At 34.3% G+C, this 16,315-nt stretch overlaps 1 protein-coding gene across 7 annotated transcripts; it reads left to right on the plus strand.

Moving 5' to 3' along the window:
- Window positions 1-352: 352 nt before the first annotated feature.
- LOC124449410 lies at window positions 353-15,605 on the plus strand. 7 transcript variants are annotated; one of them, XR_006949388.1, is made up of 14 exons: window positions 353-619; window positions 4,942-5,013; window positions 5,276-5,443; window positions 6,432-6,608; window positions 6,971-7,156; window positions 7,501-7,671; window positions 8,168-8,299; window positions 9,385-9,647; window positions 10,654-10,729; window positions 11,328-11,471; window positions 13,093-13,201; window positions 14,066-14,207; window positions 14,689-14,831; window positions 14,949-14,996. XR_006949388.1 is itself a non-coding variant. In XM_047000330.1 (14 exons), exons 2-14 carry the CDS (start codon window positions 4,956-4,958, stop codon window positions 15,089-15,091), a joined length of 2,136 nt encoding a protein of 711 aa, XP_046856286.1. In that variant the 5' UTR covers window positions 356-619; window positions 4,942-4,955; the 3' UTR covers window positions 15,092-15,276. The 7 variants fall into 7 exon arrangements, 5 of the variants coding, with proteins under 5 accessions (XP_046856286.1, XP_046856285.1, XP_046856284.1 ...); XM_047000330.1 differs by having other exon boundaries at window positions 356-619; window positions 12,945-13,201; window positions 14,689-14,855; window positions 14,897-15,276; XM_047000329.1 differs by having other exon boundaries at window positions 359-619; window positions 12,945-13,201; window positions 14,949-15,605.
- Window positions 15,606-16,315: the final 710 nt, after the last annotated feature.

A 16,315-nucleotide genomic window follows, 5' to 3' on the forward strand; every position in this document is an offset into this window, starting at 1 on the left:
GGTTTATTATAAGGCATTATTTGACCCTAAACGAAGCTTGCTTTCTTTCTTGTCCTTGCTGTTTTTTACTGGTTGGCTTACACTTTTCTAGTTTTCGTCGATAAAAAATAAATGGTTTCAAATTGTATCATCTGGATAGTTAAACTGTTTTCCAAGTGTTTTTCCTTCGAATCACATTAATTTGTAAATTTGACTTTAGAATCACGTCTTTTGGACATAGGTTGATTACGGGAAAATAATGGACAGGCAGGAATTTTTCTAAGCCAATCAAACCGTACCATTTAGCCGGAAGGACGCTTGCCATATAATAATTACTGAATCAACGTCTATTGTTTAAGGTGTATATCGAATTATTCAGTGTTGTGTAAAGGAATGTACTGGAAGATCGAAGGAAACTCCCGCCCTGAATACCCCCTTTGGTGCGGTCCTGTCCTATGTCTTTTGCGAATTCAGATGTATCCGATTCTGGTGTTTATAAAAGCCTCATTAATTTAACAGCAACATGGCGGAAGCTAGCAACATAGCGCATGATACACAGCTGGAAATTTATTGCGACGTGATCGATTTTAAAATCATTTCAATCAATAAATCAACATCATAAGTCCATACATTCAGGAAGGTAAGTACGGTTAGGCTGAGCTTGTTAAATAAGCTTTAACATAGCATTAAATAAACAAGTTGGAGACCAGCTCTATTGCGCCATGACCACTGAATTGTTCACTGCGAAATACGCGTCTTTCAATTTGCAAAATAAGTATCGAGTAACCTAAATTTAATGTTTAAATACTCGGACTACAGAAAGTAAGATGGAGTTTAAAAAGTTCGGATTACTTTATGTGCGAGTGCTGATGCGTCGCATCGCAAGTGTACTGTATGAAAATGAAGTCCTCGCCACAATCATCACCGCGTTCAACTAAATGCTATCGCTCAAAATGACAATTAGGGGTATTTTGTTTCTATTTATTAAAGCCTGTAGTAAACTCATTGAAACCAACTGCTGACAATTGTACAATAAAGTCTAATATTTTTTAGCACTGCGTATAAAATTTGCTGTAGCATCAGCAAATACAAAAATTTAAGCAGTTTATACTTCCCTCACCAATTTGTTCACAAATTTTCAACTATTCTTTAAATTATTTCAAACTTTACTATTGTCTTCTATATATATGCTCTACAATATATCAAATAAGACCAAGGTGGCGCAATTATATGAATTACAAAAAAATGACTTTAAAGACCTGTGACACTAGCTATATGTACATCATACAGGGTGTATAAAAAAACTGAACAGTTTCGAAAACGTCGCTAAAGCCATCAACGCGCAATATTTGCTAAAACCTTTTGCGGGAAATAGGTTGTTAGACTTCCAATGCTTTATGTGACGGTGAAATCGTGGCAAAAAATCCCAATTTTTAGAATGAGAATTGTGTTAGCAAGAAGCACTTTTGAAATAGCTTGCGCATTTAAATGATGCAGGTAAAAAGAAATTTGGAAGACATAGGGTTAAAATATGACACATGCTTTTTAAGGTAACAAAGTTTTAGGAACTTTCACTGATGCGTAAGCGAACGCATGGCTTTAAATGGCGAATTATTTTAAATTTGTCGTTATTAAGGGGCCGATTACATGAGGCGAGTTGTCTCGCTTAAACGGGTCAACTCGCTTAGCCGAGACGAGTTAAAAATTGCAATTACATGAAAGGCTTTGACCCGCACGGGAGAGCAATTTTTGGCATGAATAAATTAGTTGCGTAGTCTTTTTGTTTATGAATTTTAAAGATGCATGGATTCATGTCGGTTTCGTCGACTTTTCTGTACCAAATGTATTATTTTGATACTTGTGAGCTCACAGTCGATATAATGCTTCACAGCAATTGTTTATCCTTAAACTTAGTTATTAAACTCGATAAAAGTTTTATATTTTAATAACGCGCCCAGTAAATCTTTTATTATTTTGCTATCTCAATCAAACTTCTGGGTGACAATTTTGCCTGTGAATATTGGGAGCTTGTGGCTGCTATTTGAATAAACAAACAAGTACACATCGCTCTAACGTCTATTTCAATTTAAACTAACCAATAAACGCACGCGCGAGTCAAATTTCTTGGCCCGCTTTGCCGAGCCAAATCGGCACATTGCGATTACATTGGAATTTTCATCCTTCCTAAGCGAGTATCTCGGCAAGCAGCAACTGGGATCCCGGCAAGGCGGGACAACTCGCTTGCCATGTAATCACACTGTCAAAATAATATATAACAATTATACAAAGCGAATCGACTCGGCCATGTAATCGGCCCCTAAATGCCGTTTTGTTATAATCTTCGATTCTTCATCAAATATGCGTAAAATTGAGCTTAAATTAATCCAAATATGAATGACTGGCGAGGCTTTACGAAAATGCCATTTTGAAAGAAAAAACGCAAATCAATTCGTAATTTGGATGCCTAGCACGGCTTAGCTACATTTTCCAGAAGTTGGTAAGTTTGAACAACATGTGCCATACTTTAACCATGTGTGCTCCAATTGCTTTTTAGCTTTGCCATTTTCGTGCGCAAGTTTTTCAAAAGTGCTTCTCGGTAACACAATTCTCGCTCAGAATATGGCTACTACTTACAAAAATTTTACTTTCTCGTGATCCATTATAAGTCCAACATCCTATTCCATCAAAGGTTTTTGCAGATGTAGTTCGCTGATAACTTTAGCGACGTTTTGCTGTTTGTTCAGTTTTTTTATACCCTCTCTATAAATAAATAGCTCAAGAGGAAACAATAAATGTGGAAAATCTGTCATAACTCTTAAACTATTCTATCGGATTTTTAAATTTCGCTATTTGCAGTCATTTGAAGATGTTGACAATTATTGTTTTCAGTTGGCAAAATGTTTGTACGAGTATAATGTTTTAGTTTTCGGTCAAAATACTGATTTTTTGGCAACATGTTGTGCGCGTTAACGAAATATTATAATTTGAATGAGATTTCCCGACCAGGTAATGAGTAAACAGGTCAGACAAGTCTGGTGAATTTATGAACTATAAATTTAACTGGAAGGCTACGTCTTCGCTCGGAAATTTGAAGCTGAAGTCGGCAGTATTGATTGTTCGCAGTCTTTCCACGCTTGTGATAAACACAGCCAAAACAAAATATTTTAGTGTTTTTTAAGAAACCGTGAAAAAAAGAGAACTAAATCGTAAAAAATAGTTTCAGAAAGATGTAAATTTTTCCAGCTCGTTTATAGCAATATTTTACGCTAAGACGTCATGAAAACAATCGTTTTTATGGAAAAAAACGAACTTAACAAACTACGACAAATGCGGACGTTTTTGACATTTTGCAAAGCTGCACCATTAATAAGTCTTGATGTAAAAACACTATCGAAGAGCACCTGAACGTAAACAAATGTATGTTTTAAAGTATTATTTACGAAAAAAATCGTAGTTTCTTGTCACTCGGGCAAAAACGAATCTGAGCACAAACCTTTGCCATTTGTAAGATTCCTGTGTAAAAAAACATTTTTTCTGCAGGAAACTTAAATCTCCTTTATGAATAACACAAAAAAAAGGCTATGAAACAAAAAAATCTAATGATTTTCCTTTCAGTAGCTTTACGAAATTTCCGTTATGAACATTTTGTTTATTAACTTCATTACTTTGTTAACAATCACACGTCTCGAAGCTAAACTCGTGTATTTTGACTCTGGAAGTGAGATCACGCAAAATTTGGCTTCATTTTGTGTGTTACCGAATTATCAGAAGGTAGCCTTCCAGTTATATTTCGTTCAATGCAGAGTGAATTTGATACGTCATGATTGCATGATATTTTTTGCGTCATCGCCCCAGTCCACTTAGCCGCTCCTGTTATTTTAGAACTCGATGATTGGCACCTAGGCTTCACGCGTCCAATTTAATATGGCGAGTAATTAGTATCATAGAAGTAAAATACATGGAACGCTTTCTATGAAACAAATAATTTAAGCTAAATCTTACACCCAGACAGGCGAGATTTTACCCATCAGTTTTCTCTCCGCGAGAGAATCTCGAAACACTACACACGCGTGTTTGGGGGTAAAATCCCGCGTGTCTGGGTGTAAGATTGCCTCAATTATTTGTTTCAAACATAGCGTTCGATGTATTTTAGTTTAATAATTAGTATACATTGGATGCAAGTCTGGATTTAGCTGCTTCAAAATGCAATTCTAGAGAAGGCTAAAGTAGCCACTAAATACAAAGTTAAGGTACTTAACGGTGAAGAGAAGGCTAAAGTAGCCACTAAATACAAAGTTAAGGTACTTAACGGTGAAGAGAAAGCTAAAGTAGCCACTAAATACAAAGTTAAGGTACTTAACGGTGAAGAGAAGGCTAAAGTAGCCACTAAATACAAAGTTTAGGTACTTAATGGCGAAGAGAAGGCTAAAGTAGCCACTAAATGCAAAGTTAAGGTACTTAACGGTGAAGAGAAGGCTAAAGTAGCCACTAAATACAAAGTTAAGGTACTTAACGGTGAAGAGAAGGCTAAAGTAGCCGCTAAATACAAAGTTAAGGTACTTAACGTTGAAGAGAAGGCTAAAGTAGCCACTAAATACAAAGTTAAGGTACTTAACGGTGAAATAAAAAAAATTCAATTAAAATAACGAAACATGCATTGAGCAAGACTCGTTCGCTCTTTAGAATAAATATATATCAACAACAACAACAAACGCATAAAACAACAAATTAAGAAAAAATCGCCCTCGATTTCTATTCGGGCTTCGCTGTCATCTACTTTCGAGCTCGCAAACTTATTGTTAAATATTATTTGATTGTATATAGAGTGATATTGACGTCTGCCCTCGGCAGACTTCATATGAAAAAATTTTCATCTTGTTTTAGAATTGTATTCATTTCAGTTTCTCGTAGCTGATGCAAAGATAGTTATTGAGTGTCTGTTTTCTTGTATTGTTTGTTCAGTTTGTGATATTATTATGGTGTCGAGGAGGCGTTTACTTCTGTTTCTTCTTTTTGTATCAAGTTTTCTAAAAAGTAAGTCAATAGACAATCTACATAAATTGTTATAAATGAAATTTGATTTCTTACTGATCGTTCTTATATCTCAGTTGAGAGAGAGTCTCGGGGGATTGACGCTCTTTGCGGGGAAAATATACCTGAAAAACGAAAAAATTGACCCAAAATATTGAAATGTGGATTCTCGACAAATTTTTTAGGGGGTCTAGACCCTCGGCTTGTAGCTACGTCTATGTCAATCTCATGATGTCTTTTTTAAACATTTTTCTCCGATTCATAGGTTTTGGCATTAACATTTGTCCAACAAGAGATACAACTCTATCCAGTGGCTACATTACATCACCTAACTTTCCCAGTAAATATGATGATAACACAAATTGTACCTTGACGATACGAGCACCATCTGGTTTTACCATTCACTTCACATTTACCAAACTTGCTCTTGAAGGTGAATATACATTCCATGCACGTCTGTCATGTTAATGTCTTTGTCAAATTAAGGTATTTTTCATTTAAAAATTTTAAAAACATTCACAAATAATGACGCACAAAAATGAAAATAATCTTTTAATTTATAAAGAAAATCAAGCGTGATCATTAGTTGTAGGATTTTCTCGATTGTTCCAGCACTTTTCGTAGCATAATTTGGGAAAACGAACATAATCTTCACAGTTTCCTATAAAAAATTTCTGCGAGTATAATCTGCATGTATCTCTAATTTTTGTAACAAATTATTGAACCACTTTAAATCCTGTTCTACTACTTGTGCTTTAAAACTTAATCCAAACATTGGCTCGGTTTTATAACACTACGTTGTCATGGTGATTCCATGTACATCCCTCACTCCACGAGTTACCTAATGACAATCTTATTCAAAATTCCAAATGGCTGCAGCCTTTCAGGAAATGTAACCTGAAAAGTGGAAAAGTGAAGTATCACGTAGAATGCTGTTGCGAATGTCCTTCTGCTTCAAGACCGACATCGTTGCTGTTGAGAAAGTTTTCCTATACTGAAAACCTCGTTTAATGATCAATAGCATCATACACTTTCAAATTATTTACAATGCAATGTAATGCTTCGATGTAACAAACGTTCGTTTCTTAAACAAACAGGAGAAATTTAGGAACAGACAGACAGAGCCATAAAAATATATGTTACGTTAAATTAGAAGAATTTAGGTGAAAAGACATGTTTGTTCGAATATTAAAAAATTTCTTTTGACCAAAGACGTTGATATTTTACTTTTCAGCGCATTTTCCTCTAGCATTATTTTCAAAAAAAAAATAGCATAAACTCTGAAAACAGACGTAATTCAAGCATAATTTATTCAAAAAGCGAGTGGTAGCTATAAATAGCATACTGTGCTAATTTTATTTAGCGCAATCGAGAAAAGTCTACACACGAAAACCAGTTCTAATTTATCTATGCTTACTTAGAAAACTGCCTTGATTATGTGAATATATCTGGAATTTCATCAAAACGTTTCTGTAATGAAAATACACCTCTCGTATTCAACCCGGGTGGCAATGTTGTTACAGTTCAAATGCATTCGGATTCCAGTATTACACGTGATGGCTTTCGTCTCCAATTTGTGAGGAAGAGAAATCTTGCAGGTACTACACACATAACTACACTCACATATAAAGGTATATGATTGCATTATTCACTTCTAAGAACAAACAAACTTTAAAATTATATTTGATAATATAATTTTAAAGGAAAATGTACAGGGAGAGATTAATTTTGACTTTTTTTACAATATTCTTGCTCACCCGAAGGTTTTATGTTCCGTATGGCTCATGTGCAGTCAGATCACCGTTATAAACTTTCTTATGAAATTAAAATATAAATTAACGAGCATCAAAGTCAATGGACAATGTATATAGATTGTTATGAATGAAGTTTGATTTCTTATTGATCATTTTTATGTTAAAATTTGTGTTGTCTTTTTTAAACATTTTTCTCCAATTCATAGATTTTGGCATTAACATTTGTCCAACAAGAGAAATAACTCTATCCAGTGGTTACATTACTTCACCTAATTATCCCAATGATTATGATAATAACATAAATTGTACCTTAACGATACGAGCACCATCTGGTATTTCCTTTCGTTTCACGTTTACCAAACTTGATCTGGAAAGAGGAATTTATGGAATCGGTAAGGATTGAACGATACAGAAACTTTCATATGTTTTTAAACTTGAGAGATTATGTTGAAAATTACTTGAATTCGAAAACAACCTCAGATATAATTCTATTTTTGTTTTGAAGGATAGATTCTAATTCCTTCATATATTAACTAATGTCTTCGTCAAAGGTATTTTTCGTTTGAAAATTTTGAACATTTTACAAGTGAAAGTTTATCGAAGCTTTATATAGTAAATTATTTAAAACTCGTGATGACAGACAAAAATGAAAATAATCTTTTTTTCAATTTATGAAGTAACTCAAGCGTGATTTTAAGACAAGAAAACCAGATATTATTTATCTATTCTTATTTAGATGAATGCCACGATTATGTAAAAATATCAGGAATTTCATCAAAGCGTTTTTGTTATGAAAATACACCTTCTGTCTTCAACCCTGGGGGCAATGTCGTTACTGTTCAAATGTATTCGAATTCCTTTTTATCACGTAATGGATTTCGTCTCCAATTAATGGGAAATTTTTCAGGTACAACATCCACATCTGTACACTTTAGTAGAACAAACAATGAGTTGTCCAACACTAAATATTGTTTGATAAAATAATTTGATAGAAAAATGTACAGGGAGATTAATTTTGATTTTTTTACGATTTTGAAGCATATGCGTGAAGGATTTAAGTTCCATATAGCTCATGAGCATTCTGATCACCGTAATTTACTTATAAACTTTCACATAAAATTATAATAATAGATTTACGAGCATCAAAACACAACAACAAAACAAGACCATTGTCATTGTATCAGATGTTACAACTTCCACCTGATGTAAGCTTACTGCGTGGACAGTTTTTTTTGTAAACTTTTGGGGAATGTATTTATAAAATAGAAAGTATTTTGTATGTTTCTAACGAGTTATAGAAATACTGGCTTTTTGGACATTCAGCCAATCAAAAGCGGAGTAAAAAGCGGGATTCTGCTCAGAGTTTCTTGATTCATGTAGGATTGTTTTGTTTCAAATTTTAGATGCACAAGGATGCAGCTTTGAAGATGGACTGGGGACAAAAAAGTGTCCTTGGAGGAATATCAATTATGGTGGCCACGCTTATGATGATTTTGACTGGACTGTGGGGTTCGGTTCGACTAATTCTTACCAGGGTTCGTAACTTGACATTTTACAACCAAAATACTCGATTTTCGCGTATACTTTTTTGTTTGGCTTTGAGCATGTGAAAAACTCTAACAACCCAGTTCCTAACTACACAGGACCAGCGTTTTGATAAATATTACTCTGCAATCATCGTTTCCATATAACTCTATTTTACATTATGCCACTTCTGATTTCATCTCTTTCGTCTCACCTTAAGAGATATGAGTACTATTTTAAATGGTTGATTAGTTTAATAATGACTTGGTGTTTTTAATACTTGGGCTTTGCGGTGAATTCTGACAACGTAAAAGACAAAGTTTACCAAATTATAGTTACTATACAGAAAAAACTTAACAGTATAGAAAACTCATTTGACTCTGAAGATGACTACCGCTAAGGTTGTCGAAACGTCAGTCAACAACAACAAAAACAGTCCTTCTCAGGACTATACCAACCCGGACGATCTACATTTACAAACAAGTATAGAAAACGTCGCTTAAGTGATCAGTGCGCAAGATTTGCAAAAACTTTTGATGGACTTCCAATGTGTTATGAGACAGTAAAATTGTCGCAAATGATAAACATTTTCAATGTAGAAATTGTGTTTCAGAGAATCACTTTTGAAATAGCTTGCGCACGTTAATGACACCGCTGAAAAGCAACTGGAATACACAGAGTTAATATATGGCACGCTTAGTTTACGCTAAATATAAAATTGTAGAAAATTTGCATTATGCGTACGAGAACGCTCAGAAATTGCAGTTAAATAGGAAAAACAATACGCGATTTGGATACGTAGTGTTCGTGCACGGTTTTACCAAATTTCCTAAAACTTTGTCAGATGAACCATTGGAAGTCTAACTATCTTACTTTACCACAAAGACGTTTACAGATCTTGCGTACTGATGACATTAGCAACGGTTTCCTAACTGTTCAGTTTTTTTATTACATATTGTATAACAAAACATACCTTTGTTAAACCTCCTTATTAGTTTTAAAATCAAACTGCTAAAACAATATTTTAGTTGTGAAATATTTTTTTCCTTTATTTCTTAATTTTGGATCTTATTTCATTTGTACTCTCTTTCTTTAGGGAAATACGCTTACTTGGAGACATCCTCACTAAGAAGAGGGGAAAGGGCCTGGCTAGTCAGTGATTATTTCAAGAATTCGTTTACTTGTTTTCGATTTTCATACTATGTAGACGACACATCAGGAGGTTTGTTGAAAGTTTATCAGCAGACTTATGGAAGTGAAAAAAGATTAAAATGGACAGCGCTCCCAAAAAGTAGAGTGTTTAAATGGTTTGAAGTTAGTATAACCCTTCCACCTACTGGAGGTAATTCAGGATACAGGGTAAGCTTTGTAACGATTATTGTTGTAGCCATAGGCCAACTAGCCAATTATTTTTGGAGGGAGACATGGACAAATGTACGTCCAAAGGTTACCGGTGGGTGCAAGTCTGCAGTGGGGTTCGGGCTTTTACCATGCTCTCCCGGAAATATTTTGAAATTTAGACTTCTTCCATTTTGTGCACTTCCAACAAATGTTTTTTGTGTAGAGCGAAGGAAAAACAAACAATAATTAGTAGAAATATTCTTTAAGTGACAACACTAATTCAAGGCTTTCATGATAAGTTGAACTTCTTTGATAAAATAATCTGACCTTTCGGCTCATGCCATTCACTATAGTCAATCTATTCCATAATGATTTTTTTTAATAAATCGGAAATTACCTGTAAATCAAAGTCTTCCGAAGGTGACGTCACCGAGCTGTCACGAAAATTTTCAATACTAAACAACAATAACCAGCACTGTTAATTGTAGGAACTTAAATGAATGGATGAGTACATGCAAATCTACTATGTTTTTCGATTAAAATTGATTTTAGTTGGTACCAGTTGTTCTTGGTACCATTAATCAGTTAGCTATACTACTTTCAAAAGTGCGATTATCAGACGTTACTGTGGATAAGTCGATATTAAAAAAAATTAGATGCACTGTGACTTATTGCCCCAAAAATGTGTAAAATAATGTATGTAGTGCGTTTTTAGGTTTTATGTGTTTTTATGTAAATTCTATGTAAAACAGCTTCAGGGGCACAAAGATCAAACTTTTTGGTCGAGTAAAACTCGTCTGCTATTGGGTGCAGGCCTGAAGCTCGCACTCTCTGGGTCCTCCGGTTTCCTCCTCAGGGAGAAAAGCTATCAGTTGTTAAGGTTACCCTGCGCAAACAAAAATAAAGAAAACATAGTTTTATTGTGGTTTTTAGAACAATTTACCCGACTTCACAGAATTCCAAATCTTGTAGTTATTAGCTTACTACCCTTAAATTATACCAAATGACCATAATTTTATTACAGATAATTGTTGAAGGTATCAAAGGATCGGGTTATAATATTGCTGTTGATGAATTTACATTCGTGTGTTCCTCAACAGGTAAATATATTTGGTAATTGTGGCAATGTACATTAAACATGCATTTGTTGTACCGTTGGTGAAAACAAGGAAATTTAGCTAAGCGGAAGTTAGGCTCATGCAGCTAAGTTGGCCGCCATGTTGGCAGTAAGGAAAGAGGAGTGAGATTGCTAAGATTTGTATTACAGAAATGTGGTTTTTACAATTAAATGGAGATATTTTTGCGTTTTTGTCCACCGATTGGCTTTAGCTGAATAAAATAGCTGCTTTGAGGATATATATTGCTTTGTTCTATTCTTAGTTCTTCATTTTTTTCCAAGCATTTATGAAACTACGCATTATAATCCTCAAAGCGGTTCTTGTACAAAGATAAAGCCGATCGATGCGTGAAAATCGAGAAATATTGCCAATTAGTTGGTAAACTTTACGTTTCCGTAATACAATTCTTAATATTCTCACTCCTCTTTCCTTACTGACAACATGGCGGCCAACATGCGCGAGCTCACATGCGCGATGATAAGTTCTTGCGAGAGTGAGCATACTGTATAATACCTATACTGTGCTTTTGACACAGCTTGTGTTTAATGTTTACATTAAAGCGCGATTGGTTTTGTTCCAGTTTGCCGTTCCGGCTCGTTAATGACGTCATGGCCATGCATGCGTAATGAAGAAACGAGAGATGATTTTGACTGGTCAATTGGCAGTGGCATTTCACGAAACTTGAGTAGTGGTCTAAGCACAGACTCAAAAGGATCAATTTACGGTAAATTTTGATTAATTATTAGTCATTATTTTAAGCGAAAATTTGGTTAATTTAAACATCTATAGTAACTTTTGTCAATGAATAAATTAGCCATAAAGCCATTTATTATCTGTTACAATAAGAACAAAGTTCCGAGAGAGTTAATTAAAGTCTGTATATGAGATATAAAAAGCTTCCGTTGACTTATAGTGGGTAATGGGATCATAATTGTGTACTGCCAACCAAGTCGTTTTGATATGAGGTGCCAAATGCGTCAATGTTTCATATCGCACGAAATATCATTATGAAAATGAAAACTTTGTCATAAGAACAAAAGTTACCATAATTGAGGAGATTATTTAAATCTTGATGAAATTTTCACTTGAGAACTTGATGAAGTTTTTTTTTCATCCAATTTGATGAAATTATTACTATTAAACTTAATGAAATTTTTAACAACAAACTTGATGAAATTTTTTGAACTTGATGAAGTTTGTTCCTTTCTCATTATCAACTTTTGTCTTCCCACTTCCCCACTGACAACCGTCGGAATGAGACTTAATTGTTTTTGCCATGGTTTTTTATTTTTGGGCTGGGTTCTTATATATTTCAAAAAATAAGTCGTATCTTGTTTTCGATAAAAAGAATCAGATCTGGTGTCAAATCATCTGGGGCTGGAATGATAGATAGTAGTCAAAGCGTTTGGTTTATAGAATGCTTTACATACAGTGTATATCAGGCACCTATTATTTTGCTATGACTATTATAACTATTGAAAACAACAAAAAAAATTAGCTGAATGCGTTTGTCATGTTTATTTAATGTTAAATTTACAACATTAGTTTATGTAAATTCGACTTTATGTTAAGTATACATGGAGGACAACTTTTACAAAATAGTAAGTTATAAACAATGGGTTGTTAAGCCGTGGGTGTCTGGGTGGCCAAACACCCATAATAATAGTGTGGGAGTATCTTATGGGAAGGACACTCATGAATTTAGCTTCTTTCTTGAATGTTTTTGATAGGTGTAAAAATTTTCAAATTATTTTACGAGCACCGAGAACCTGGAAATTTTAATGATTTGAACATTGACGAAATGTAAATGTCATTTGTATGTAATGAAACACAACATTTTTGTAATTTTTGCTCGAAAGAGAAGAAAAGCCAATTGAAAATAATTAACTCATATGAAACAATTTCCTTATTATTCTTGCGTTATGAGTTAGCGAGTATGTAGCATCCACATTTCTTCAAAGCTTCTAAAGCCTCTGATTATAAAACTACTCAATTAGAAATAATTGCCTAAATCTAAACCTAACCTTATCCCTTACCTTAACCCTAACATAAACCTAAACCTAAACTCTAACCTAAACCTAAACTTAAACCTAACCCTAACCCTAAAACAACAGCGTTAAATTTGTAAATTTAGGGATGTCCAAGTGCAGACAGGTTAGATTTCCATCATTACCTATGGTTGTCCTTTCTATATCAGGAAACTATTTTTTCATTGAAACATCCCCTCTCCGAAAGCAAGGAGACAAAGCATGGTTGGTCAGTCGAAGTTTTTTCAACTCAAGAAAATGTCTCACATTTCATTATTATATGTATGGCAACAATATTGGATCCTTGAATGTGTACAGACAAACTGATGGACTTTTTCGAAAGTCAGTTTGGAGCAAAAGTGGTAATCATGGCAATTCGTGGTTTAAAACACAAGTATATGTGGACGGCTTCTATGATAACACTAGGGTACGTGATTTTATAGCAAAATAAAGATATTTCATTATGAAGTATACTAGATTAACAAACGACTAGTTTTGACAGAACTTTACCGAAGTTTTTAATTATTCAATGTTGATCTTTTTTCATAAAGACACAGGTTAGGATTAACCACTCAGGAGGCTTGGGCCCAGCTCATGTTGGGTTGCCTTTTTTACATAAATTTCTATTGTGATCATTTCACGTATGATAAAATTGGTTATTTGGAAGCGCGCCTAACTGCAAGTGCATCAAACAGTATTAGAAACAAAAGATACCACCTTTGTCATTCAATTAGCAAAACCAGTCCCTAAACACCAAATTTCCACAATGTTTGGATAGAAAAGAGCTGTGGGGCATTTTAGTTGGGCTGTCCTATATGACTCCTGTCATTTCTAGGTAGTTGAGCCAAGTGTTCTGACAACATTTTTTTACCTTATGGTTACACATCCTTTGCTCCTTTCAAAAGCCATTAGTATTATATTTTACTTTGAGTTATGGCTGACTACAGTACAATGCCATTGAGATCTGGAACTGGTTGTTTTTTTACACCATTACTCCATTATTGTTTTTGGCCTTGGTTCTGTAGATGTTGCATGTATCATCAATTTAGCAATTAGACGGATCTGGTGGTGGGTAGAGCGGGGCCCTAGCCTCTTGGGCCCATCCCATAATCTGGCTTTGTGCAGACACCAAACAAGGACTAAAGATCAGAGTCTTGCTTATAAAGAAGGCTATACTTAACATAATATATAGTCAGGATAACGCATCTCCTGATAAGAATACTGGAGGATACATGGAAACATACGTTTATTTGATTGTTATTATGAATCGGAGCACATTCATTTTATATAGATTATTATTGAAGGAGTCGGAGGATCTGGTTTAACAGGAGTTATAGCTGTGGATAATATTGAACTTAATGATGGATTTTGTAATGTCCAGTTGATAACTCGCTTGGACAGTCCTACAACAGTACCAACCCGGCAACGAACAAGTAAGTATCAAACATTTTTATTTTAGTTTTTCTTGATGGCTGACGTTTTTGTTGCAAAAGTCATGTCAACAGAAAATTGTTAAAAACTTACAGTAACTGACAAATAATTACAACCAAAGAATTTCTTTATTTCTGGGTATTGTTTTGTGTCAATTTTAGATGCACGAGGATGTATTTTTCAAATATAGAGTAGGCTCAACAATTGCACATTTGTTTGAATGGATTATTTTTATATAGATAATATATTAGCGTTGCTATTTTTCCGAAGTGGCGATACATCATAATAATCGATCCAAAATCTTATTAAACCTGGTTATTTAGTCTTTAGACATAAAGTTTTATCTTCAATACATCTGCTTACTTTAACTTTAAATAATTAAGACAAAATAGGCCATGAATAAAATCGAGAATTTTTAATTGTTTAATTTTAGTGTGTTTAAATAAAATTTCAATTTTAAAAAAAAATTCCATTTTCATTTAGCTTCAAACAAATCACATTCGACAGGAAACACTGCAATTATATTGGGAGTAGTTGGTGCTGTTGTTTTTCTGCTTGTTATTAGTATGCTTATCATTCATTACACACGACAGAAGAACAGACAAAGAAACTCATCCAATACAACCTCTCAACCCAGGAGAATTCGGAATCCTTTATATTCAACCACTCAACGCGAGAGTGTTCAAATTACGACTTATTCAACCACTCAACCCAGTCGTATTCGGAATCCTACTTATTTAACAACTCAACCCAGCAGTATTCGGAATCCTACTTATTCAACCACTCAACCCGAGAGTGTTCAAATTACGACTTATTCAACCACTCAACCCGAGAGTGTTCAAATTACGACTTATTCAACCACTCAACCCGAGAGTGTACAGAATAAAAATTATTCAACCAATCAACAAAGTACTTTGACAAGTTTACCGCCACCCAGTTATGAAAGCGTGTGCGACTTACCACCATCCTACTCACATGCAGCTGGTGTTGCCAGTGTTGGTGACTATGAAAACATTGTACCAACTACAAATTCAGGACAAAACGGACATACGGTTCCGATGAGCAATAATATCTCCGGTGATAATCCCAATCCAAATTCAAATCCTGAAGAGATTGTAGGAGATATTAACGCAGAAGAAAATGTTTACGAAACCCTACTACAATAAGTGGTCTACTATTGCCCACTACTATCGCAGAAGTTGAAAATGTTAACCCAGGAGAAAACGTTCACGAATCCGATGTAACAATAAGCGGTCATAAATAAAAGTAATTTTGATTTTATTATGAATTGTTATAAAAATATGAAAATGCAACTTATTCTCATTAAATGCCCTCTATGAAATTGAAAACAGCTTCGGTTGATAGATTTGGCGACGATAAATAAACTTTTTCAAATCGCTTCCCCCGTTTATTCTTTATTCAATACAGTGCTCCGACTACAGACACTATGTATATGTATACAAAATATTTGTTGTATACAGAAAAAATTTCATAAATAATGAATAATCACACAACAGTCGACCAGTTGTTTGAAATTTAAAACCGACGGTTACATAAATGTGCATGCATCAATTCAGTCTTTTCGATTTTCACGATGCTTGTTTATAATGGAGGCTTGTTTATATCGCCTTGCTAATTTTTAAAATAGAAATAATTTACATGTGAAATTTTATTTACAATTTCCATTGTTAAAGTGGTTATGAAACGAAATTTCATGGTTTCATATTTTCATCTAATTGCATAGTGTAAACCTTGAAAAGTTTCCAATAAAAATTTTAACGGATAAAAACGGTTCTTTGGAATAGAAAATCTCATTTAAAAATGACACTGGCGAACTAAAATTGTCAGCCATTTTGTGCGCGGCCAAAGGGATTTGTGACGTTCAACAGTTGCTCTATGTTCGACAGTTGTTCTACGTTCAACAGTTTCTACGTTCAACAGTTGCTCTATGTTCAACAGTTGCTCTACGTTCGACAGCTGCTCTATGTTCAACGGTTGCTCTATGTTCAACAGTTGCTCTATGTTCAACAGTTGCTCTACGTTCGACAGGTTCTCTATGTTCAACAGTTGCCCTATGTTCAACGGTTGCTCTATGTTCAACTGTTGCTCT

Source organism: Xenia sp. Carnegie-2017, unplaced genomic scaffold (genome assembly GCF_021976095.1).
Source record: "Xenia sp. Carnegie-2017 unplaced genomic scaffold, XeniaSp_v1 HiC_scaffold_23, whole genome shotgun sequence".
NCBI lineage: Eukaryota > Metazoa > Cnidaria > Anthozoa > Malacalcyonacea > Xeniidae > Xenia > Xenia sp. Carnegie-2017.